The sequence below is a fragment of the Podarcis melisellensis genome (genome assembly GCF_964234715.1).
Source record: "Podarcis melisellensis genome assembly, chromosome: 9".
In the NCBI taxonomy this organism is placed as follows: domain Eukaryota; kingdom Metazoa; phylum Chordata; class Lepidosauria; order Squamata; family Lacertidae; genus Podarcis; species Podarcis melisellensis.
This window is the reverse complement of record NC_138541.1, coordinates 77,448,260-77,473,509: the sequence shown is the minus strand read 5'-3', so window position 1 is coordinate 77,473,509 and position 25,250 is coordinate 77,448,260. Positions and strand designations below refer to the sequence as shown.

The 25,250-nt window shown below is 41.8% G+C and overlaps 1 protein-coding gene across 1 annotated transcript in view; it reads left to right on the top strand.

Annotated features, from left to right (window-relative positions):
* The window catches only part of ETFA (electron transfer flavoprotein subunit alpha), a 51,350-nt gene that overhangs the window by 15,402 nt on the left and 10,698 nt on the right, over positions 1-25,250 (top strand). The window contains exons 2-9 of the mRNA XM_081925763.1: positions 7,924-8,073; positions 8,872-8,953; positions 9,045-9,127; positions 9,416-9,515; positions 14,328-14,438; positions 16,568-16,669; positions 19,124-19,192; positions 19,625-19,707. Of these exons, the coding sequence (XP_081781889.1) occupies positions 7,924-8,073; positions 8,872-8,953; positions 9,045-9,127; positions 9,416-9,515; positions 14,328-14,438; positions 16,568-16,669; positions 19,124-19,192; positions 19,625-19,707 (780 nt within the window). The remainder of the gene's footprint in view (positions 1-7,923; positions 8,074-8,871; positions 8,954-9,044; positions 9,128-9,415; positions 9,516-14,327; positions 14,439-16,567; positions 16,670-19,123; positions 19,193-19,624; positions 19,708-25,250) is intronic.

Here is a 25,250-nt window from a genome sequence, read left to right as displayed (position 1 = left end):
TCCAAGCAAATTATCATCTTGTTTATACTCTTAAGTGCAATATTTAGGTTAAACTCAAATAAAAAATTATAATTTAATGGTAGACAGTTATTTCTGCTCTGGCTTCCTTGTTAGGATTCAACCAAATTACAGTACTTTTGTAAATAAATCTTAAATTTCTTCCAGTCTTCTTCAACCCTCTCCTCTCCCAGGTCGCGGATTCTGCCAGTCATCTCAGCCAGTTGCATATAGTCCATCAGCTGCATCTGCCATTCTTCCAGTGTTGGTAGATCTTGGGTTTTCCAGCTCTTAGCAATAAGTATCCTTGCCGCCGTTGTAGCGTACATAAAAAATGTTCTATCCTTCTTTAACACGTTCTGGCCGACCATGCCCAGAAGGAAGGCCTCTGGTTTCTTGGTGAAGGTATACTTAAATACCTTTTTTAACTCATTATATATCATTTCCCAAAAGGCCTTCACTTTAGGGCAGGTCCACCAGAGGTGAAAGAATGTTCCTTCATTTTCCTTACATTTCCAACATTTGTTATCAGACGAATGGTATATTTTAGCCAATTTCACTGGGGTCATGTACCATCTATATATCATTTTCATTACATTTTCCTTCAGAGCATTACATGCTGTGAAGTTCAGCCCGATAGTCCATAACCTTTCCCAGTCCTCAAACATAATGTTGTGCCCAATATCCTGGGCCCACTTTATCATAGCCGATTTAACCAATTCGTCTTGTGTGTTCCATTTCAGCAGCAAGTTATACATTTTTGAAAGTACCTTGGTCTTAGGTTCTAGCAGTTCTGTCTCCAGTTTCGATTTCTCCACCTGGAATCCTAACTTTTTATCAATCTTAAACACTTCCTTAATCTGAGCATAGTGTAACCAGTCTCGCACTTTATCTTTCATTTTCTCTAAACTCTGCAGTTTCCAATTGTCTCCATCCCTTTCTAGTATTTCCCAATATTTTGGCCAATTGGCCTCCATATTGGGTCTTTTTCGGGCCTTGGCCTCCAAAGGTGACAGCCACCTCGGTGTTTTGTTTTCTAATAAGTCTTTGTATCTTGTCCAGACATTAAATATTGCTTTTCTGACAATATGGTTCTTAAAGACCTTGTTGATCTTAACCTTGTCATACCATAAATATGCATGCCATCCAAATGCATTGTTAAAACCTTCCAAATCCAGCACATCCGTGTCCTCCAGAAGTAGCCAGTCTTTTAGCCAGCAGAAAGCTGCGGCTTCATAGTACAACTTTAAGTCTGGCAGGGCAAAGCCCCCTCTTTCTTTTGCGTCCGTTAATATCTTAAACTTAATTCTGGGCTTTTTGCCCTGCCAGACAAATTTGGAGATATCTTTCTGCCACTTCCGGAAGCACTCCGTTTTATCTACAATCTGCAATGTCTGAAACAAAAATAACATTTTTGGCAATACATTTATCTTAATAGCAGCTATTCGACCTAACAATGAAAGTTTCAATTTTGACCAGCTATCCAAGTCTCTCTTAATTTCAGACCAACATTTTTCATAATTATCTTTAAACAGACTCAAATTCTTTGCTGTTATGTTTACCCCTAGGTATTTAACTTTCTTAACCACAGTTAACTCTGTCTCTCTCTGAAACCGTTCCGACTCAATATCTGTCAAGTTTTTTCCCAACACCTTGGTTTTTTGCTTATTTAGTTTAAATCCCGCCACCCGACCAAAATCCTGGATTAGTTGTAGTACTCTTTTCGTACTAGATTCTGGCTCCTGTAATGTCAGAACTAAGTCATCTGCAAACGCTTTAAGTTTGTATTGTTTCGCTCCGACCTGTATCCCTTCCACCAACCTGTCCCCTCTAATCGTGTTCAAGAGCACCTCCAGGACCGAGATAAATAGTAACGGGGAAATCGGACAGCCTTGTCGTGTTCCTTTTTCAATTTTAAACTCTTCTGTAACCACATTGTTAACTATCAGTTTAGCCTTTTGTTCTGAATATATTGCATCAATCCCATTCTCAAACCCCCGGCCCACTCCCATTTCTTTTAGGTTCCCTTTCATAAACTTCCAGGATATGTTATCAAAGGCCTTCTCCGCATCTATAAAAATTAAAACAGCTTTAGTATTTATGTCTGTTTGTAAAAGCTCCAATATATCTATAATGTTCCTTGTATTGGCAGACATATGTCTACCTGGGAGAAAGCCTGCCTGGTCTTTATGGATTACTTTGTTTAAAACCCTCTTGAATCTACTTGCCAAAACGTCTGCGAATATTTTGTAATCCACATTTAAAAGGGAGATGGGACGGTAGTTCTTAAGCTGTGTCTTTTCAGTTTCCGATTTTGGTATCAATGTGATGAAAGCTTCTTTCCACGATTCTGGCGCCTTCTTCCCCTCTAAAATTTCATTGCTGACCTCCATCAGTGGTTGTATCAAATAGTCTTTCAATGTCTTATAGTACTTGGAGGTCAGCCCATCTGGTCCTGGTGATTTGCCCTGTTTCATATTTTGGATGGCCTGCTCAATCTCTTGTCGTGTTATTTTGCCATTCAGAATTGATCTATTTTCTTCTGACAACTTTGCCAGTCCATTTGTCTTTAGAAATTGTTTAATCGCTGCTTCATCTTGTGGCCCTTGAGTATATAATTTTTTGAAATATCTCTGGAAACACTTTCTAATCTCTCCGGGGTTCTGGATACATCTTCCTTCAATCTCTAAGTTTGTCACTGTGTTTAACTTTTGTCTCCTCTTCAACTGCCAAGCTAGCAGTTTTCCACATTTATTAGCCGACTCAAAAGTTTTTTGTTTCATTAATTTGATTTTCCATTCTATTTCCTGATTTATCAGTTTACAATATTGTGCTTGGTAAAGTTTGATTTCTCTCAGAATCGGCTGGGACTTCGGATTAAGTCTTAACTTCTTCTCCAACTCCTTGATTTTTTCCAAAATTTTATCTTTCCTTTCGTTTTGTTTCCTTTTCTTTACTGTGTTCTGTTGTATCAGGAACCCCCTCATCACGGCCTTACTTGCGTCCCAGATAGTTCTTTTTTCCACTGTGGTGTTCATATTGATCTCAAAATAATCCTTTAGGGCTTTTTGGGCCTTCTTAGTGATCTCCTGATCTCTAAACAGGCCATCATTCATCTTCCATCTGAAGGAACCGGTTGGAATCAATGTCATGTCCATTCTCAGTGCGTTATGGTCGGAGCATGTCTTTGGGCAGATTTCCACCTTTCTGATCTTAGGTGCCAGACCTCTAGTTATCCATATCTGGTCGATTCTTGTCCAAGTCAGTTGGGCTTCAGAGAAAAATGTTCCTTCCCTTCCCAAGGGGTTTCTCACTCTCCAAATGTCAATCCAATCCATATTGTCTGTCATTTCAAAGAAGGTCTTTGGTAGTCTCCCATCTTTAGTAATTTTTTGGCTCTGTGACTTATCCATATTGGTTGATACAACTCCATTCATATCTCCCATCATAATGATGTTGTTGTAGTCCAGATAGTCCAGCATGGTCTCATGCAACTTCTTATAGAATTCCGATTTTCCTTCATTTGGAGCATAAATTCCTAATATTAGTATTTTTTCCCCTTGATGTTGTATTTCTATCGCCAAAATTCTTCCATGCTCATCTTTAAACAGAAATTTAGGTGAAAGGCTCTCTTTTGCATAAATTACCACACCTCTCTTTTTAACTGTATCCGAAGATATAAATTCCTGACCAAGTCTTTTATTTATTAACACTTTTCTGTGGAGCCTGGTCACATGTGTTTCCTGTAAGCAAATAATGTCCAAATGTTCCTTTTTTAAAATGTGAAAGATTTTTCTCCTTTTTCCTGGAATGTTACAGCCATTTATGTTCCAGCTCAAAAGTTGCAGAGACATCCTGAATATATCTGGTTATTCTTGCTGTGGGGGTACCTTATTGTCAGATTTTTGGGGGTCCGAGGGTGCAGGAACCCCCGGAGGTTCAGGCCCTGGGGGTAATCCAAGTCCCTTGTGAAGATCTTCTCCGTGTGCCACCAAAAACTTGTCTCTATCCTCCGGCGTTCTAATTTTAATCTTCCTCCCTCTGAAAGTAAACGACAAACCTTGGGGAAACTCCCACCTGAAGATGATTGAGTTGCTCCTTAGCAGTTTTACTAATTCCGAGTAGTCTGCTCGAAGATCCAACAGCTGTTTAGGAATATCCTTATAAATTTCAATTCTTTTGTCCAAAATATCCAGTGACTTTCCGTAGTGCAGGCCTAGAATCTTGTCCCTTTCCTCCTTTGATCTCAATATTATCAAACAGTCTCTGGGCTTCTCCTTCTTTATAAGTCTTCCAAGCCTAAAAGCAGATAGTATTTTAAAGTCTTTTTCTTCTAAGTTCCAAAACTTGGAAAATTCCTTGGTAAGGAACTCAGTTAAGTTACCTTCTTCCACTTCTGGAATTGAGCGTATCCTTAAATTGGCCTCCCTGTTCCGAAGTTCTGTCATGGAAAAGTAGATCTGGTGTTCTCCTACTTGTTTGCTGAGTGGTCTTACTTCTTTTTCAAGCTGTCCCAATCTTTGGCTAGTGTCTTCCGCCAGTTTCCGATTTTCACCTACAGCCTCCTTCAATTCTCCAATAGATTGAACATTCTGTGCAACTTGTCCAGTTAGTCTATTTAAACTTTCTGTGTTTAAGTCAATTTTAGCTGATTGCTGGTCAGCCTTTCTGTCCAGAGCCTCCAATTTTTCAAAAATTTTCTCCAAAATAGTGCCACTTGCTCCTGAGGCCATATCTTCCAGTTGTAATTCCTCAGTTTCTCCCTCCCCTGATTGTAGCAGGGAGGCCGCTTCTGCCTCAGGAGGCAAAGTAGTAGGCAAAGCAGGCACAGATGATCTACGCTGTGAGACTGTCGGTAAAGTTAACGTTGTTTGTCTGGTTCTTCCCCTTTTTCTTGTTCCACTCATTCCAAAGTTATCTAAAAGCCAAGGTCAAACTGAATTGTTCCCATGAGAAAATAAGAGCCCAGATGGTAACACTCAAACAGGAGGCCGGGAAAGAGAAAGTAAAACAAAGTCACTGCTGTAGATCCAAAAATCCTCTAGGTGGAGCTTAGAATGTCTTTGGGGAGGAAGTCCAATCCAATTAAAGTTAGTAAGTCTGAATTGATCTCCAAAGATCTTCACAAAGATAAGTTTTAGCAGAGTTAAAACTTAAAGCCAAACATTGTTTCCAAAAGTGCTTAGACCACAAGTGTTTCAAAGTAACAAATTCAAACTCAGTATGTTCCAAAGTTCAGATTCAAAGTATCCAAAGCTTGCAGGCTGACTGCTCAGTTACTCAGGCAGCTCCAGTACCTGGGTTTCTTACTTTTATTTGTAAATCCAATAGATCAACAGAAGACAGGTACCCTTGTCTCAATGAAGGTCCAAAAAACAGCCACTTAAAGTCTTTAAATCAGCCAGAAACAACAGTTTAAATAGATGCCAGATCAGTCAATGCAAAAAATTACTCTTTGTCTCCACTCCTCCTGCTCTTTACTTTCAAGTTCAGTGTCAGCGGAAGACGGACTTCCTGTTTTTCGTCACTCCGCTTTCAGCCAAATTCACAATTTTTAGAGGCTTTAGAAATATAGTGTCCAAATTACTCACGGGTTGTTGCTTTCCAAAGTTAGCAGTTTCAAGAAGAAAGGTCAGCGCTCACCGGCAACAGCGACGCGGCTTCGCTCCGTTGATCGCGCAACGACCCACAGCGCCGCTACCCCCTCCGCGGTCCGGAGCCCCTTACGGGGTCCCTTCGTCGTTTTAGGGGCTGCTTTTGGCGCCCGCCGGGTCTCAGGACCACAGGCTTCTGCTGCCTGTGGTTTTTCTGGATGGGTCCCCGCTTCGCCGTAGCGGGCGACCCGTTTCAGCGGAGCTACCCTCTCCCGTTCAGGAGCTGGCAGCCATTGCCGTTCGCGCCGCCTCCGGAAGTCTCCACCAGGTGCATTTTGAACCTGGCTATTGGCACCTGTGACCAAGTGAAGATGCCTGGGTGCCAGGATGGCGCATGACCTCTTCGCCATCTGGAGGTGCATGCCTAGGGATCCTTGGATCTGGACTGTTTTCACACACTAGTGACACACCCTATAGAATTCTATCCATTAGATTTTCTCTGCACAATCAAAATGAATTTCAGGAAACAAAAAGTTGTATTGAAAAATATGCTTTTCAAACCGTCTGGCCCCAAAATGGCAATTAGGCATTCCATTTTGGTGACTCTAATCCTGGTTTAAGGAGCCATTTGGCACCTAGCTTATATATCTGAGTTTCTAACACTGTTTCCAACTCTACAGTTCCATTATTCTATGAGCAAGGAACAACCTGAAAATGGGTCCTCAGTCACATGACCTAGCAACCCAGCACAGGGGTTTAGAATAGGTTCAAGTCTGTCCCTGCGCTGTCCAAGCCTCCTCTTCCTGGGACATCCTTTTGCGGGACTTAACCTGGCTTTGGTTCAACTGGCTTTGGCTGAGCTGGTATAGAGGACTTACCCCACAGCATCTCCAGCTGAACTGACATGAATAACTTCAGCCTGGGCTCAGCTGTAGATCTGCCTGTTCCAAACTCGCTCATCCTGGCAGATCTTGGGTTTGGAGCATGCTATAAATAGGTATGCCACCAGATTTAAATGGAAGTTCACAGCACACTTGCCAAGGGAAGGCTCAATTCTTTGAACACTTTTAAAAAAAACATTTTGCATGAGCCGATGATAATAATGAATGAATGGAAAGTCCTTGTTATGTTCCACATGAAGGAACAGTGAAGAGGTTGATTTATTTTTATGTAATCTCAGAAATATTAATAAATCAAACCCTCCTTTGCCCTGTTAAATGACTAAGTTACAAAGAGCATTTCTGCTTCTTCGGATTTATTTTAAGAAGTTTACATTATGCTTTTTTGGTAAATAGATAATTATCTATGCACAAAACTTGTTACAGGAAGACTGAAGCTTATCCTATAACAACCATTCCTCTGACTGTATGTTCCCTCCAACAAACACATTTTACTTTGGAATCTTAAACTCTAATCTTTCAGTGGTTCTGCACATTTTGCTTGTGACCGGACTATAAATTTTAGCAAGTGTGGGCTTTTTGCCATGAAAGCATGGATTTATTAATCAAACAGTCCATACATGCTTGTAACTTTTATGAAAAATGATTTATGAAACATAATCAAAAATATGGTTTTTGATATATATTGGCAGTAAGTAATTTGTTACTGGCAATTCACCTCAATGATTTAAAAATCCTTGACTCCTTGATGTGATTTAATATACTTAAGTTGGAACATGAAGAATTTTACAGGAACTTTTACACTTCTGATCATAGTTACAAATTGTAGCCTAATTCATTGTTGCATATAACAAATTGTCTTGGATGACTGCATAAATTGAGTTCAGTGACACCTCCTGTGTATGCTAAGCGTGTATTGCAAATGTCAGTTGAGAATAGTGAGTGGAATCTGCACATTGGTTGGGGAGTGTTGGGGAGAAAGACCCACCAAGTTAGGGAAGAAACCTTTGGCCCTAGAGCTCCAGCAAGGGGAGGAGCATCTTTGTGCTGTATAGATATTGGGGTAAAGGTTTGAAGGGAGGATTTGGAACAACTAATGTAAGAACTTGCACCTTCTGGCTTGTGCTGTCTGAGTATGTTTTGCCCCCAGCTGTTTCTGGTATGTCCTTAGCATCTGGATTACAAGGGGCTTTGGGGCATGGACAATCCTAGTTAAACAGAGGGGATTGGGCAGAAGTGTCAGAAAATTGGTCAAGATAAGATTGCTGACTTATGTGGTTTCATACCATATCATTCAAAACTCAGAGATTCTGCAAGGACATCTGATATGAAGGTGCATATGCCTGCAATGTTAACTTCACCAACAGGTTAGTTGAATTTAAGAGCTACAAGTGTTTTTGTTAAACCCTCTTCCCCCTTCTCTTGTTTTAAAGGTCTCCTTGCTTCACCGGTTTCAGAGTACACTAGTAATAGCCGAACACACAAATGAGGCTGTTTCACCTATTACATTAAATACCATCACTGCGGCAAAGCGTCTTGGAGGGGACGTTTCATGTTTAGTAGCTGGCTCCAATTGTGAAAAGGTAAAAACATTGAAAAGGGGAGGAGGAAGGGAAGTATGCTTTCTGTATTCTGAACTTGTTATTTGTTTAAAATATTTGTATCCTGCCTTGAGGGAAGGAGGGGTGGGGATTCAGATCAGTGGAACATAGTCATGCCTGATCTTTTTTAAAAGACTGCCCAAATATCATTTTTTTTCTTTTCAGGATAGGCACCTTATTAGTGATGATAAATGAGACCATGTTTATGACAGTTGTTCCATTGGCTTTTATTTCTCTGAGCGACTGATATATCCAGTTGTTTATAGGCATGCAAATCACCTAGTAATGGATTGATGTCCTTATATAATGTATGCTTAAATACAAATATATGCTGGGTTTGGGAATTGTAAAAGCAGCTTCTCTTATCTACAACCACCATGATAAAGTTGAAAAATTACAAAAAAACAAAATCTAAGGATTTGTCTAGTAAAAATGGTTAACTAGTTTGGCAAAGAGAATCTCAAACTTGCATATATCAATCAAAATCTGGTTGATTTTTTTGAGTGCTATGCTAATTTCGCATTTGGAAAGCAATTCGACTCTTGGTGCTTGGGTGCTGGTTTCAGCCAAAATAAAGTATATGTTGAAGCATGTGTCTGAATGACACTTCAGAGAGAGTGAGAGTGTTAAAGCAGAATGCCTCATTCTTTCCCCCCCTCACGCTCTTTCAGCCCAGGGAGTCTTCTCTTACTATTTATTTACCACTCTTGCTAGTAACATCTGGTCACAGCAGTAAGGTTTTGCATGCACAAATAGTGATAATAAACCTTTTCATTGCAGGTAGCTCAAGAGCTGAGCAAAGTGCAAGGGGTTGTGAAAGTTCTTGTCTCGCAGCATGATGCATACAAAGGATTTCTGCCCGGTGAGACTCATTTGCTTGTCATTAAGATTCTCTGCAGTCACCACTGTGATGGAAAATATAAGGTGTTTTGACCAATATGTTTCATCCCCAGAGGAGCTGACTCCATTGATTCTGGCAGCCCAGAAGCAGTTTAATTACACCCACATCTGTGCCGGGGCATCTGCTTTTGGGAAGGTGAGCATATATGACATCCACCACAAATCTGTTGTTCCAGAGAGATTGATCCCTAAACTAATTTATAAATTATGACTTGTAATTATTGCATATTGATATATCCAGGACTTTTCTAAAACATTTAGTGTGCTGCTTCTATAGCGCTTCCATTATTTTCATTTGCCAGATACGTGTTTAGTGTATTGTCTCAATTTGTAATTTTTAGCAATAAAACTAGAGTAGTAGTCAACGTTATGCAAGTTTATAACTTGTTAGCAACATTTGCTTCTATCTGTTTCGTTTGTTTAGAATCTTCTTCCCAGAGTGGCAGCTAAGCTTGATGTTGCTCCTGTCTCAGACATAATTGAAATAAAGTCTCCTGACACATTTGTGAGGACAATTTATGCAGGTGAGTGTTGTCAGTCTGTATACCATATATAGTAATAATAATAAAACAATTATTTATATCCTGCCCATCTGGCTGGGTTTCCCAAGCCACTCTGGGCGGCTACCAACAGAATTAATGGTTTAATAATAATAATAATAATAATAATGCTGCGATAAAACATCAGACATGAAAAACTTCCTTGAACAGGGCTGCCTTCAGATGTCTTCAAAAAATCAGATAGTTGTTTATTTCCTGGACATCTGATGGGAAGGCATTCCACAGGGCGGGCGCCAATACCGAGAAGACCCCCTCCCTGGTTCCCTGTATCCTCACTTCTTGCAGTGAGGGAACCACCAGAAGGCCCTCAGAGCTGGACCTCAGTGTCTGGGCTGAACAATGGGGTGAAGACGCTCCTTCAGCTATATTGGGCCAAGGCTGTTTAGGGCTTTAAAGGTCAGCACCAACACTTTGAATTGTGCTTGGAAACGTACTGGGAGCCAATGTAGGTTTTTCAGGACTGGTGTTATATGGTCTCGATGGCCATTCCCAGTCACCTGTCTAGCTGCCGCATTCTGGATTAGTTGTTGTTTCTGGGTCACCTTCAAAGGTAGCCCCACGTAGAGTGCATTGCAGTAGTCCAAGCGGGAGATAACCAGAGCATGCACCACTCTGGCAAGACAGTCTGCGGGCAGGGAGGGTCTCAGCCTGTGTACCAGATGGAGCTGGTAGACAGCTGCCCTGGATAGAGAATTGACTTGAGCCTCCATGGACAGCTGTGAGTCCAAAATGACTCCCAGGCTGCGCACCTGGTCCTTCAGGGGCACAATTGCCCCATTCAGGACCAAAGAGTCCTCCACACCAGCCCACCCCATCCCCCCAAAACAGTACTTCTGTCTTGTCAGGATTCAACCTCAATCTGTTATAGAGGTTTGCATTAGGGCATCTAACATCGCTTTGGTAACAGGAAAAGTGGAAATGGCTTTTCTGACGCAACTAATAGGATCATCCCTAGTACTGCAGGATTGTAGTTCAAAGTCCCAAGAAACCAGATATAGCTTCTTAATTAACAGAATCTGCTGACATGTATTGTATTCCTGTTAATGCATTTCTGATAAGATTTTGCAAACTGTAAGCCATTCAGTTAGTTCCTTTTATTTAATATGGGTTACATTAGTTCTGATTTCAGTAATCCATAGGGTTATCTTTTTTCGTTAGTGAGACATTGATACGATTATTTGTAATATTTAATTGACTTTCCCTAATTATTTTGCTGCCCTTATTTGTCTAGCCTTATCGTGCTTGTCTGATCTCATAATTTAATTTGGACATGAAAGCATTAGCTTCTATGGCTTCTAAATTTGTTATGGCAGGATTTATTCCCTTCCTTTTGTCAGTGTTCCCTTGCCTTCAAAGACTGATGGTTTGCTTCTAGGTTTTGATGTACCTTCTAATAATTTCCTTCTACAGTTATTTGTGCTTATCTATTACTAGCAATGTCTGCCCCCCCCCCCCCAATATCTTTTTTTCTGCCTCTTTCATCATCTCTTGTAAACATACAGGTGAGAAGAACCACATTGACAATGTGTTGGGTTTATAATGAATTAATTGGAGACTTAACAGCCCAGGTTTTAATGATTGGTCTACCCAGATGTTACATACTCAGTTGCTAGATTTTGTGCTGCCTTGATGGATATTCGCTGAAGGATGGTTTGTACAACAAACTAGGCCCAAAATGCAAGACCTGTGCTCCTTCACGCTCCCTCCCTCCCTTATAATTGCTTTTAACTGTTTATCCTTGTTCTATATGTTAAAGTTATGCATAATATAATCACCTTTTAATCACTAGTGTTTATTCTTTACCTGTTTTAAGTCTTATATGTTCAGTTTATCCGTATGTTTTTTCTTATGCTGGTCTGTGACCGAAATAATTCGATACTACAGTGATACCTCGTTTTGAGTCCGCCCTGTTTAGGGTCCAGTTCATCCAACGTCTGCGGCAAGCCCAGAAATACCGGAACAGGTTACTTCTGGGTTTGCAGCACACGCGGAAGCGCTAAATCATGCTTCGCACATGCGCAGAGTGGTGCTTTGTCAAGTGTCCTTTTCATCGCGCGTCTGGGGCTCTGGAACAGATCCTGGACGCCAAAGGAGGTGGGACTTGCAAGGAAACATGTTTAGGACTGCAGTAGGTCTCTTACTGGCAGACTTTCCGAAGAACAAATAGGTGTAGTATGACATAAAAAGCATCAATTATTTCTGAGAGATGCCTTTTTATAACTTACTTGTAAAGTATGGTTGAAGGAATTAAAAGTGCAGCACTTTTAATCTTTTCTTGTTTCAAATGCAAACCAAATTTGTCAGTAGTTTCTTCATGGCAGTTGTGACTTTCTGAGCTTGTAACATTCTTTTGAAAACATAACTTCATTTACTTGGAATGAGAATCACAGTGAGCATCCTTCTACAAAGTCTGCCCAGGTTTGTTTGTTTCTTTAAAAATATTTGTATTAAATATTTTCATTTTACTTTTACAAAAGTACATGCTTTGTCTCTTTTTTCAGGTTGTACAGTCTTTCTTACAAATCAGTTACGTTTGTTGTGAGACATTAGTGTTGAGTACAGTATAAGGTTTGGAAAGAAGAGGGGGGAGAGGAGGGGTGGGGTGGTGAGGCTTGTATTCTCTTGTATGGTAGGTTCTCTTACTACTCGTTTATTACATTTCCTTGGTAGTGAGATGTATTAGGGAGCAGGGTATGGTTAGTTGTCCGAGGTTGGCTGCAGGGAGGTTTGTTTGCATTTGTGGGGGGACGGGGCTTGTTGGGTCAGGTAAGCCAGATTGATTTCTATGTTGTTGTTATCTTGTTGGCTGTGATAAAGGGGAGCCATACTGGGGTGAAGGCGTCCTCTTCTATTTGCCCCCATGTCAGTTTCAGTTTATTGGTTAGCTTTTCTAGCGAGCTGATATGGACTTAGAAGGAGGTTTAGACCACATTCTAGTCCATTGGGTGGGTTAATTTCGAAGCCTATGTTGTGCTCCCATTGTTCTTTGATTGCGTCAAGGGGGTTTGTAGGATTTTGGAGCAGTATTTTGTATATTGTGGATACCATCCCTTTACTGTATCCCTCTGCTGTCAGGAGGTTTTCGAAAGTAGTCAAGGGCCTAGTGGCTGCTGATTTTACTGTTGGATTGTTTAAAAAGGCATGGTGATGTGTTAGCCTAGGTATTTGGTTGCCCCGAGTTTGTCTTGTTTTTCTTGTGTTGGTATAGGTTTGTTGTTATGTTAGAAATCTTTTAGACAGTGTAGGCCTTTGACTTGCCAGGTTTTTATCTGGAGGTTTTGTGCTGCGTGTTGGAATAGTGGGTGATAGGCAAGGGGGTTAGTGGGGATGGAGATAGTTGGCCTGCTTTTTCCCTCCATGCTTTAAGCATGGACTGTGTGAACCTGTTCAGTGTTGCTGCCCAGGTTTGTTCATATCTCACCACCACTTTCTGAGCAAATGTTTCTTAGGCATGGAGTCAGTGGATGGCCATGAGCATTTTTTTGAGCAGGTTTACGTGGTAATGTTAATGACTTAATAAACCATGTTTTATTTTCCCAAGCTCAGGCACTGGGTTTGCTTGCTCACTTCTCTCCTTGCGAACAGCTTCAGTGTTTCTGCCACGGTGTATTAAAAATGTTCCATCTGGGAAACTGTGGCTTGATCTTGGTTGACTAATGTCACATCTGAAATAGAACAAGTCTCTCATTCTTAGCCTTCAGTCCTTTGCACATTTCATTGGGGAGTAAGTCTCATGGAATTCAGTGGGGTGTATTTCTGAGTAAACCTGCAGAGGAGAGGTCGGCTGTACAATGGAAGTAGGAACTGCATGCATCTGCTGTGCAAAACATTTTTTGTGGTTGGATGGCTACGGTACCTTCATGCTGAGGGAATGGATGTTTTTTCAGATACAGTGGTTCCTCGTGTTACAAACACCTCGGGTTTCAAACACTTCAGGTTACAGACTCTGCTAACCCAGAGGTAGTACCTCGGGTTAAGAATTTTACCTCAGGATGAGAATAGAAATGGTGTGGCGGCAGCGGAAGGCCCCATTAGCTAAAGTGGTACCTCAGTTTAAGAACGGTTTCAGGTTAAGAACGGACCTCTGGAACGAATCAAGTTTGTAACCAGAGGTACCACTGTACTTAGTGTCTAGTAGATGTGGCTAAACTCTTTTGTAAAAATAATATTATTGGTACTTCTTCCTTTCCACCATCAGGGTCACAACTGAAGGTTTTGTTTTGTTTTGTTTGTACTATGCTTTGTATTTTTGTGTTTTTATATTGTAAACCACCCTGTGATCTTCTGATGACGGGTGGTAGAAAAATTTAATAAATAATAATAAGTAGTAGTATTAATGAGTTGTCTGAAAACTTGAATGTGTCCCGTGGTGCTTAGTGGGGTGCCCAGGGCCTGGCGGTGTTGCACACCTGGCTTCCTGATGGTGTCTCTGCCGCTTACCAAGAGGTGGAGGCACGAGGTGCAGGGAACTCGGTATGTGCCGGCATGGCAGCAGGAACCTTGGATTGGCTGCACCACCAGGCCCTCACTGTGCCCCCTCCCCCTGTCCAGAAGCGACAGCGATGTTCACTCTTGAGATGCCAGGTGTGCACTACACCAGCATGCCTGAGACACCAGGGAAGGTGAACCTATTCTGAGTCCATTTTTTAGTCTCTTAAATTTTCCTGCCTGAAAGGATTGTTTTGTCTAAGCAACAGCATTACTGCCCTCTGCTAAAAGCAGCTGATCATTGGAGTTTGCAATTTTATTTTCACAGAAAGTGTGGTCTTTTTGTAGGAAATGCCCTGTGCACTGTGAAGTGTGATGAAAAAATAAAGGTGTTCTCTGTACGAGGTACTTCCTTTGAGGCTGCATCAATAAGTGGTGGTAGTGCTACGGTAGAGAAAGGTGAGTGTTCAGTTTGTCTGAGTTTTTTTCCTTCTCAAGTTGAAATTGGAGTAAAAACATTATTGTCAAATAAAAAGACAAAGTTGCACAAGTTTGCATTTATTGAATTCTTCCGTTTTTACACTTTGCCACTCTTTGTCTCCTAGAGTCCTCTAATTATTCCACATGGATATCTCTTTTTTGTAGCCGTCTTGGGTCAGGTTACATGTAAAACTACTGTATCAAAATTGTGAAGCCATTTTGAATGGTTCAGTTGATTCAAACAAAAAGGAGAGGTTTCCCCATAGATGCTGGAAAGGATGCATGTTTGTTATTCTATTAGCCCAATGCATTTCCTGCCAAAGTAAAATTCCCCTTCCCCCAAAGTATGCATCACACCAGGTCTCTTCTACAGCTCATGCTCCATTAACCTGCATGCACTACTTTTGCCCCAGCCAAAGCATCACATAACCGTACCAAGACCATATCTTAAACTGATTGGTGTTTCACCCTTGCTGCTTCCTCTGCAGTGGTGATGTGCTTTATTTCTGTTATGGAGAGTTAGAAATGTCTGTATTCTTGTTTTTGTTTTATTATGAATTATTATGTTCTTATTTTGTATTTTCGTGTCGTGAACTACCCTGTGATCTTCAGATGAAGGACTGCATAGTATACTATACTGCATACTGTAACAACAACAACAACAATTGCAACAGGCTAAATTGTGGATAACTGTACAGTCTCACTATATAGAAGGGTCTGGAAACTTCTGTTTCAGTGTATCTGAAGAAGTGTGCATGCACACGAAAGCTCATACCAAGAACTGACTTAGTTGGTCTTTAAGGTGCTACTGGAAGGAATTTTTTTTTGGTTTGACTATGGCAGACCAACATGGCTACCTATCTGTAACTGTGTACAGTCTGTAAGCCTATCTGTAAGCCTTATTCAGGGGCTTATCTGTAAAAGACGTAAAAGGACAACACTTATTAAACCACATATAAAACACTTGTAAACTGATTCATAACCTAGTTTTGGCTGCTTTGATGTAATAATAGACATGATGTAATAATAGACATGCATACTTGGAAATAATCCAGTAGAAATAATTCAGACATCTTAGTGACTTCACGTGTTGATTTATTTGCTATATGAGCCCTAATGTTTCTGACGGGCAAAAACGCATGGCGGCATTTGTGTGTGTAAACTAGATCAGTTACCTGCACCTAAAGGACAATTACATGCACTACTACCATGCTGGATGCTCGCTGTTTCTCACTGTACATTTCTTTCTGGCAGTCTCAGTTTCAGTTTTTATTTAATCTCTTGTTGTTTGCCACCCTGGGCTCTTTTGGGAGGAACAGTGGGATAGAAATTTAATAAATAAAAAATCCTATTTAAGTCTTGGTATATTTTGAATGAATTCATATTAAGATCCAGAGGTATAACCATATTGATGTTTTCTTTTATTTATTGCGTTTTTTAAATGGAGGAAGGACTATAGTTCAGTAATACTTCAAACCCTGTCATCTTCAGGAAGGGCTGTGAAAGACTGCTTTCTGAAATGCTAGAGAGCTGCTGCCAATCAGTGTGGGCTGGGGAAGGGAGCATTTGGCTTTCCACACGCTGCTGGACTACAGCTCCCATTATCATTGACCCCTGTCCCTGTCCCCTGTGACTGATGGGCATTGGGAGTCCAAAAACATCTGGAGGGCCACAAGTTCCCCATTCCTAGCGCTTCTAGTACTGACATAGATGGAGCAATGATCTGACGTGGCATAAGGGGACAGCTTAGGTCTGCTAAACTTTTTAATTACTTGAGGTTTGCCACCCCCCCATTAATTAAATGTACAAAAAGTGAGTTGGAAGGGACCATGCGGGCCATCTAGTCCAACCCCCTGCACTGCAGGAATCTTTGGCCAGAGGTGGAGAACATACAACTCTGGGATTAAGAGTCTCCTGTTCTTATTGACTGGACTGTAAGTAATTTTTAACATGTTTTTGTGTATTAATGCAAAGATGTAAGATGACCTGATATATATAATATCACATATACTGCAGAGTTTGGGCATGGAGGTCGTTTTTATGGCTATGACTTTGTACCTTTCAAAAGCTCAGTGTCTTTTCTTTGTTTTGTTTTTTGATATAAATAGTATCTGCAGCTTCACCAGCTGGTCAGTCTGAATGGATCGAACAAAAGTTAACAAAAAGTGATCGGCCAGAACTGACTAGTGCGAAGGTGGTTGTTTCAGGTGGTAAGTAGTGGCTAATTGGCTAGAATTGTGATGAACTAGTGGTGAAATTTCTAGCAAAGTAGAAAATAACGAAAACTTTGTTATACAGTGGTACCTTGGTTCTCAAACTTAATCCATTCCGGAAGTCCCAAAACCAAAGCATTCCAAAACCAAGGGCCGCTTTCCCATAGAAAGTAATGCAAAACAGATTAATCTGTTCCAGACTTTTAAAAACAACCCCTAAAACAGCAATTTAACATGAATTTTACTATCTAATGAGACCATTCTTCCATAAAATGAAAGCAATAATCAATGTACTATGCTATAGAATAAATAATACAGTATTGTAGATGATAAAAATAAGAATTATTATTATTTTCTTCTGATGATAGTCACTGTTTGGATGGGGGGCTTTTATCCATTTCTGCAGTCATACAATCAATCAGTAGCTGAACTGGGTTCCACACAGTCACAGAATCAAATTAACTGAAAAAGCCTCAAAAACAAAAATGCAAAATAAAAAGCAAAAACAAAAGCGCCAAATACAGTGGTACCTTGGTTCTCGAACTTTATCCATTCTGAAATGTTTGAAAACCAAGGTGCGGCTTCTGATTGGTCCAGGTGCCCCAGAAACAATAGCCGACAAGTGCATCAGACGTTCAGCTTCTGAAAAATGTAAAAAAACCAGAACACTTCTGGGTTTTCAGTGTTTGGGAACCAAGGTGTTTGAGAACCAAGGTACCACTGTACCTTCTACCATACCTAAAGAATTCTGACCAGTAATTTGTAGTTGGAAGCTGGAAAATGAGAAAGTGTACAGTTCATTGAAGTGGTGTGGGATTGGATGACGTAAAGTAACTGTAAATATCAGCATTTGTCTTGTAATCAGCATGAATAATAAAAATGCTAGAAAGGCTTAGTTTGAAGAGTGATCTGCTTTTACAGTGAAGGCGGTTTGCATGCATGACAGGTGTCCCCTGCAATGATGCAGGGGTTACATTCCAGGCCCCTCCCCATAAGTAAAATCCCGTGAAAGGAGCAGCCTCTAAAAAGCCTCTGAACGCACACATTTTCCTGCTGTCCACCTCTCTCCCCCACTCCCTCTCCACACCTCTTTTTTCCATTAGAGTTGGAGCTCTGGGGCTGGCTGGAACCTGGAGGACACGTGGAAAAGTGGTTGCTTCTGCTGCTGTTGTCTACCCCACTTGTCAGTTATTAGGCAGAGAGACTGAGCAGCGTAATCAAAGCCTCGCTGCGCCTCCAGTCTCTTTGGGGCTTCCTCTGCCCTCACCGGATGTCCTCTTTGGGCTTTGGGGGGGGTCTCCTCACAAGCCACAAGGACTCTCCAGTTCTCTGCTGCCATTTCCTGCTATGATTCTATATATTTAATTATTTACTGGTGCTGCGCATATACATGGTCATGTGCGATTAGAACGTGCATAAGTGGGATGCCTATACTACAATAATAGCACAACTAGTTTATCACATCTATCTCAGGAAAAAATAAAATAGCAAAAAACAGTACTCTACTTTATTACAGTCGTACCTCGGAAGTCGAACGGAAACCCAGGCTCGACTTCTGATTGGTGGCAGGAAGTTCCTGCAGCCAGTTAGAAGCCGCAGAAGCCGCGTCGGACGTTCAGGTGCCAAAGAACATTTGCAAACCAGAAGACTTATTTCTGGGTTTGCGGTGTTCAGGAACAAAAACCTTTGACTCACAAGGTGTTCGACTTTCGAGATACGACTCTACTGGAAAGCTGTAACTCTCAAGCCAGCAGGGGGAGTGAAGTGCAAGTTACTATGCTCTAATTCTTCCATTTTTTCAGTTATGGTAGATATGTAAATAAATGTGTAACCCTCTATCATTCTGAAGAAATAATTACATTAATCTCAAACAGACAACATTCATGTTAAGGCTGGTGACAAAAACCAGTCACCCCTGGCTCCATGCCTGAAAAGAGCACAACAGGGCATGGGCAAAAGTAGCAGAGTAGCATGAAATCCCGTGGAGTTCCAGTGTAAGAAAACACACACACAGGAAGCAGAAGTTCTTCAGTAAAATTTTACTGAAGTTCTTAGAGCATAAAATGGTTACAAAGCCCAGTATTCTTGCTGGATCTCCAGGCAAAGTGCAGAACCTCACTCTGAAGAGCATGTCCACTTACAGAGCCAAAACCCACAGGCTGTACTGAAGAGAAAAGATAGAAGGAATACAGAACCATTCAGTAGCAGGATATTTATCTCCTACTCTGAGCATTTTGACCTTGAGTCTCATATGACTGATAAACTGATAAGGTTCAGTTGGAAAATGAATTGTTCCTTGGCTGGGATGTGTATGTGTGCCTGTCAGAATGCACTGCAAAAATCGACAGTGGGGTGGAGGGTACAACAACACTTTATTACGGTCATGTATTTAGTCTGAGTCAGAGATTTCAAGGAACTTGAACATATATAACCTCTTACCTTACTTTTAAGGACGGGGCTTGAAGAGTGGAGAAAACTTTAAACTGCTGTATGAGCTTGCGGATGAGTTGCATGCTGCAGGTAACAACTGCTTTTACTCCTTGGTTCTAGAGCAGTTAGGGATGCTATCTATCCTATGGGCATATCTTTTGAAGTGTGTGAAATTTGGGTAAATGGCTTGTAGCTGGAGACTTTTGCGCATACATTAGCTTGGATCCTAACTTCCATGAGGGGGGTGTACTAGGGCTTTCTTGCTGCTTCTTTATGGCTCCCATCATGACCCCCCCCCCATCTGTTCCTGAAGGTTGAGGGCCTATAGCTCCTGAGGGGCCTAAAGCTGGAAGGGTGAACTGGGGAAAATCAGGGATCCCCACTTTTGTTGGGGCAACCCAGTCAGATGGGCAGAGTATAAGAAAGAAATTGTTGTTACTAATGGGAAGACACATACGATGAAACATTAAATGCTGGCTTCTATGTTTCTTGAGATAACTATCTTTTTTTTTTTGCTTCTAGTTGGTGCGTCTCGTGCAGCTGTTGATGCAGGCTTTGTACCCAATGACATGCAGGTTGGACAGACAGGCAAAATTGTAGCACCAGTGAGTATTCAAATTATTTTTGCAGAAGAGACTTGTTAAAATTCCCTGGAATAGTTTGGAGGACCACTGCCTTTTCCTAATGGAGCTGTAGGTAATGCAGTCTCCAGGCTTGCATACAGCCTGCCCGCTCCCCCACCCCCTTTCCCAGCCTGTAGTACCTTTAGGATTGCCAGAACCCGGCCCTTTTCTCTTCATGGTGTTGCCTTATCTTGGGAAAGATTCCCTTCTGGTGCATGGTATCATTGCAGCAATTTAAGTCCAGCTTGTCATAACTAGCTGTCATCACCCGCAGAGCATGTGACATTGGTGAAATGGGCGTGGTTTTCTAAAGTAGACTTGGCCTGATTTGAACAGAGTGACAGAAGCTTTGCCTCTTGGGATGAAGGGAAAAAAGGGAGTGTGATGGAACCTATTGTAACCTCTTAGCTTAGTCATTTAAAATTTACAGCAAACAAACAAACCTAAGCTAGGCCTCAGCATCTTAATACAGCCAAACAAGGGGCATATCTAATGCCAAAATCTTTACTGCTTCATTTATTTCCCTCTAAGAAGGCGTATAAAATAATTAACAAAAACACGCATTTGCTGTGCCAGTTATTTTTTAGAAAGGTATTTAGAGAGCTCTGCCTTATTTGTCCTGAATGATGCAAAGCTCTGAGGGCTAGGATACATTTCCTAATCTTATGGGATATGTAACAAGAATGACTGCAATTATATATTTGTTTGCATGGTTTCAGATCTAAATGCAACATCACTGGCCTGTTTTGTTTTCATTCTTGCACCCCCAGGACTGCAGTAACTTGACTGGTTACATATTTGTTTAAGGGCCGCAAATACCGTATTTTCCGCTCTATAGGACGCACTTTTTCCCCTTCAAAAATGAAGGGGAAATGTGTGTGCGTCCTATGGAGCGAAGACACCATAGCCCCGCGACCCTCTCCCGGCTGGAGAGGCGACGCGCGGCTCTGGCAGGAGCCTCCATAGCTGCGCATCACCTCTCCAGCCGCGAGAGCGTGTGCGGAGCTAAAGCAGCCCCTCGCGACCCTCTCCCGGCTGGAGAGGTGACGCACGGCTATGGCAGGAGCCTCAATAGCCGTGCGTCACCTCTCCAGCCGGGAGAGCGCGGATGGGGCTAAAGAAGCCATAGCCCCGCGACCCTCTCCCAGCTGGAGAAGTGACGCGTGACTATGGCAGCAGCCTCTCCGTTGCGCCTTTCCGCTGCTCCCAGACCTGCTCTTTGGGGCTGGTGGTGGGCTTCCCCCCGCCAGCCCCAAAGAGCAGGTCGAAAGGAACCTGAAGCCTGGAGAGCGAGAGGGGTCGGTGCGCACTGACCCCTCTAGCTCTCCAGGCTTCCAAGGTAGCCGCCTGAACGCACCTTAAATGGCACCTTGTTTTAGAGCGGGAAAACAAGAGGGGGAAAATTCTCCCACTCTCTGCGCAGTGCTTCCTGCCGCTTCGCTGAAGGGGCGCTGGTCAGAGAGCGGAAGAATTTTTTTGCCTTGTTCTCCCCCCTCTAAAACAAGGTGCGTCCTATTGTCCGGTGTGTCCTATGGTGCAAAAAATACAGTAGATACTACAAGGTTCTATTTAAGGCAGTGGCTAATTCAGAACAAAACACAGAATGGCCTCATAACGTAAGAGGAAATTGAATTTTGGTTTTGTGGACCTAGATGCAGATTTTAAAATCACAATACTGGCATAGGAAAAATATTGGAGACGGGAGACTTAATCATTCCAGTGTAACTAGTTGCTATAATACACATTTGGCATGCCTAATGAAATGGCTGCCCCCTTCCTCTTTTAGGACATCTAGAGGATGCTGTGTGAATTCTAAGTACTAAAATTTTAAACTTACCTGGTATAGAATCTGAAATGGGGGGGGGTATCCACAATATGGGGAGTTTCATATTTAGGCAGCTCTGGTTTTTGCAATAAGTTGTGCTTTGTGTACAACTGCACTTAGTAATATCATGATGCAGTATTATCTTCTAGGCCAGGGATGTCCCAACAGGTTGATCACGATCCAGTGGTCGATTGCAGTGGGTCTGTGGTTGATTGTGGGATCCTGCCTCCCGCCTAGTTTGGGTCCCTAAAAAAAAGCTCAATAACTTTGGTTTCCTTAAAGAAAGCTCAACTTTGGTAGATCACTTTTTTATAGTGGGAGTAGATCGCTGTCTCTTGAAAGTTGGACGTGCCTGTTCCAGGCTAAATTTAGACCAATAAATAGCAACTTGCCTATGGAAAGGATTGACTTGATTGTTGATGAACTGTATACAAAAATTTAACAAGAATCTGCATGTCACATGGCTGAGATTTTACTTTCGGCAAGCATGTCTTAAACAATTGCATCAGGTTAATGGAGTAAATTTCATTTTTTTCAGTGGATTGAAAATTGAAATCTGATTGGAAGGGATATAAGGAGCAAGTAAAGTTGTGAGGGAAACTCTTGTTCACGATGGTGGGGGAGAGTATTTTGTCATGGATGTTTTTATTACTCTATTTATAGGCTTCAGAACTGGCCTAGTGGGGAATTCAGCTGATATGGAGTAGGGCGTGTATTTGAGGCAGGTTGGAAGAGATTTTGACTGATGCCACTGCTTCTCTGCTAATGGTTGGGAGATGTCAAAGGGAATGGTTTTGAAAGAAGATAGCCACATTTTTCTAACTGTTTGCCTTTAATTATGCTTTCACTGATTTCAAGAGATATCTTTGCTTTTGGCCCTTTAAAAAAAACCCTTCCTGTGCTAACCACAGACGTACACTAGTTTGTTGCAGACCACTCTGGAAAGCTTGGCAGCCTGTTGAGTTCCTTTAAGTGGAGTAGAAGCTTTCTCAAAATGCACTCGTCTTGCTCTGTGAACAAATGGCCAGTTTGTTCAGATACGTTAAAAGTGCGCTCAGTTAGCAGCATAGTCCTTTGGGAACGTTCTTAGAAGTAAAACATTAAAAATGATAGGACTTAGTTGACTGAGGGGTGAAAAAAAATTCCCCATTCAATAGGAATGTTGTCTGAAATGGTTTCATTATAGTGCGGGACTTAAAGTCTGAGCTGTGCAAATAAGTGGTCCCTACCATTTGAGATCTCAGCCTACAGCATTGTGGCCTGGGACTGCTGTGGTATGGATTGCTAGATTGTTGGGCATCTTGGCCATCACCCATGTCGCCCTCGTTCCGAACTATTTCCTGGCACCAAAATGCGCAGAGCTGAGGTAATAAATGAGCTGTGTCATATCTTGCATAATCCTGAAGGGTTTTTGGCCACCAGAGAACTGTTCTGTCAACATGTTCACAGGCACCTAATGTATCTCTCCTTCTAATAGTGAACTTGGGTGATAAGTATGGACAGAAATGGAGCCAAGATGGGGCCTCTGAGGAACAAGAGGGAAACATCTGTATGTTTGGTGGAACCCTGAGGTTAGCAGAAAGAGGATGAAATATTTAGAAAATTGCTCCAGCGGACTGGGACGGAACATGTTCTGTAGCTGCAGTCTTAGTCGAAAAAGAAAAACCGAGGTTCCTTGGTGAGTGGGAGGAGAATAAATTGGGCTGTTGGAGGAAGGTGGTGGCTGGAGCACTCCTGAAGAGGAAGCACTCAACCTTGTGTTGGGAATGAACCAGCGATTTTTCAACAAACAAACAGCACGGTCAGCTTGATAATAAGCCCTCTTGGTTTAAAGTGTATTTTGAAACCGACCGGAGTTTCTTTTTTAAGATCCCTGGTTACTGTGGTTAAGCTTGACAGAAGTCCTCATGGCTGTGTGAGTAGAGTGGGGAGTTTATGACTGACATTTCACTTGGAATTGTGATGGCTTCTTTGCATAATTATGTATCATGGTTTGGCAGTACATACACACCAGTCTATTATTTAAATATTAAATATTTATCTTATACCTCAACGATCTTGGCATTCATTCTGCTTAGCAAGTTGTGACTTTAAAAGAGTACATTCTGGAGCTCCTTACTGTAAAATTTCTGTAAATATGCACATGATAACTAAATTAAGTTCTCAGAACTGACAGTTCGCTGTTTGGGAGGAGGGAATTTGGGTATTTTATTAATGGACCAGGAGTGATGTTGATGGTGCAAAGGTTAAGTCAGTGCTGTTAACAGATTTGGGGGGGAAATGCCCATTTCCTCTGAATGCGCAGCAGCGTTGTCTTTCTTTTTTGAGCTACAAACTTCAAAGAGCTGTTTGTATGCAGCTGGGACTGAATTTTCAGGTTCTCTTTCTCTGACTTGCTAAAAAGCTGGAGACTGACAGCCCCTTTCATCCTACATTATCCAGTGTGGCTTTTAAGTCCAAGAGAACCGTGTACTCAAATTGATGCTCTGTTCCTCAGGGGTTGGTGCAGAAACATTAAATTGTACTAAAATATTCATATGAGAGTGCATTTAGCTGAAAGCAATTGATGTGCTTTTCCCACGAGAGCAAAAAGAAACGCTGTATGGCCCTGCACTCAAGCAGACACCCTAAGCACGCTTAAGAGTAATCACGTGTCCCGGCTGATCAAAGCCCCATATAAGTTCTTAAAGTGAAAAGGATTAGAAAGGGATGAAATTGTTTGACCTGGCAGACTCTATAGTGATGTGAACTACTTCACTGCTTGGGATTTGAGCAGTTTTTTCCAGTGCAATGTGGCTCATGCAATATCCACATTTTTCCTTGCTTAATTGCTGTTTCTTCGCTCTGCAGATTCAACGGGGCTGCATGGGGGGTAGTTAGAGGGCTCCACAGATATTGGCTTCACTTATTAGCCAACCATTGTTTACAGTTTCCATTCCGCACACAAACCACACCCTGGTTGCCTGGCATCTGGAGAGAGAGAGAGAGAGAGAGAGAGAGAGAGAGAGAGAGAGAGAGAGAGGTGCATTTGGCCCAATATTGTTGAATCTGAGTGGGAGAGACTTCCAGGTTTGAGGCAGAGAGCTGCTCCCATCACCTGCTGAGCCTTTTAACTGGAGTATCTGGTAATTAAGGATTGGACCTTTTACATACAAAGCATGTGGTCTTCTGATTGTTCTCCGAAGATAAGAAACCACATTTATTTTTCATATGGCTTGGAAGAGATTCTCCAAACTGCAGTGCAATTGAGAACTCTGGGATGTTCCCTGTGTGCTCCTGGCTGTTCTGCTCTCTATATGGCCAGGGTACCTGTTGAGCTTGCAAGTGAATTTGTTGGCACCTTCATAAGGAAAATATAAATATTTAACCCAGAGAGCATAGCACATTGCAAATTGCACTGTACTACCACTGCAGGGATTATAGCTTACTGTGACAGGCAGATATGCGGTTACAAAAGTTTTGGGTGATGGTTGGTCTTAGAACCACATAATAGGGGTGTGTGGTGCACGCGCACGCGCGCGCACACACACACACACAGATTCCAGATGTGCTTAAGGCATTCAGAAACTTTTTAAATTGCCACCTGTTGTTTCTTTACTAATCCGTATGATTTCCTAACTTTGTATTAATATGTCAAATTCTGCATGCACAAAAACAGACCTCTACACATTTCCTGGCCACCATTGCCCAGTTAGTGCAG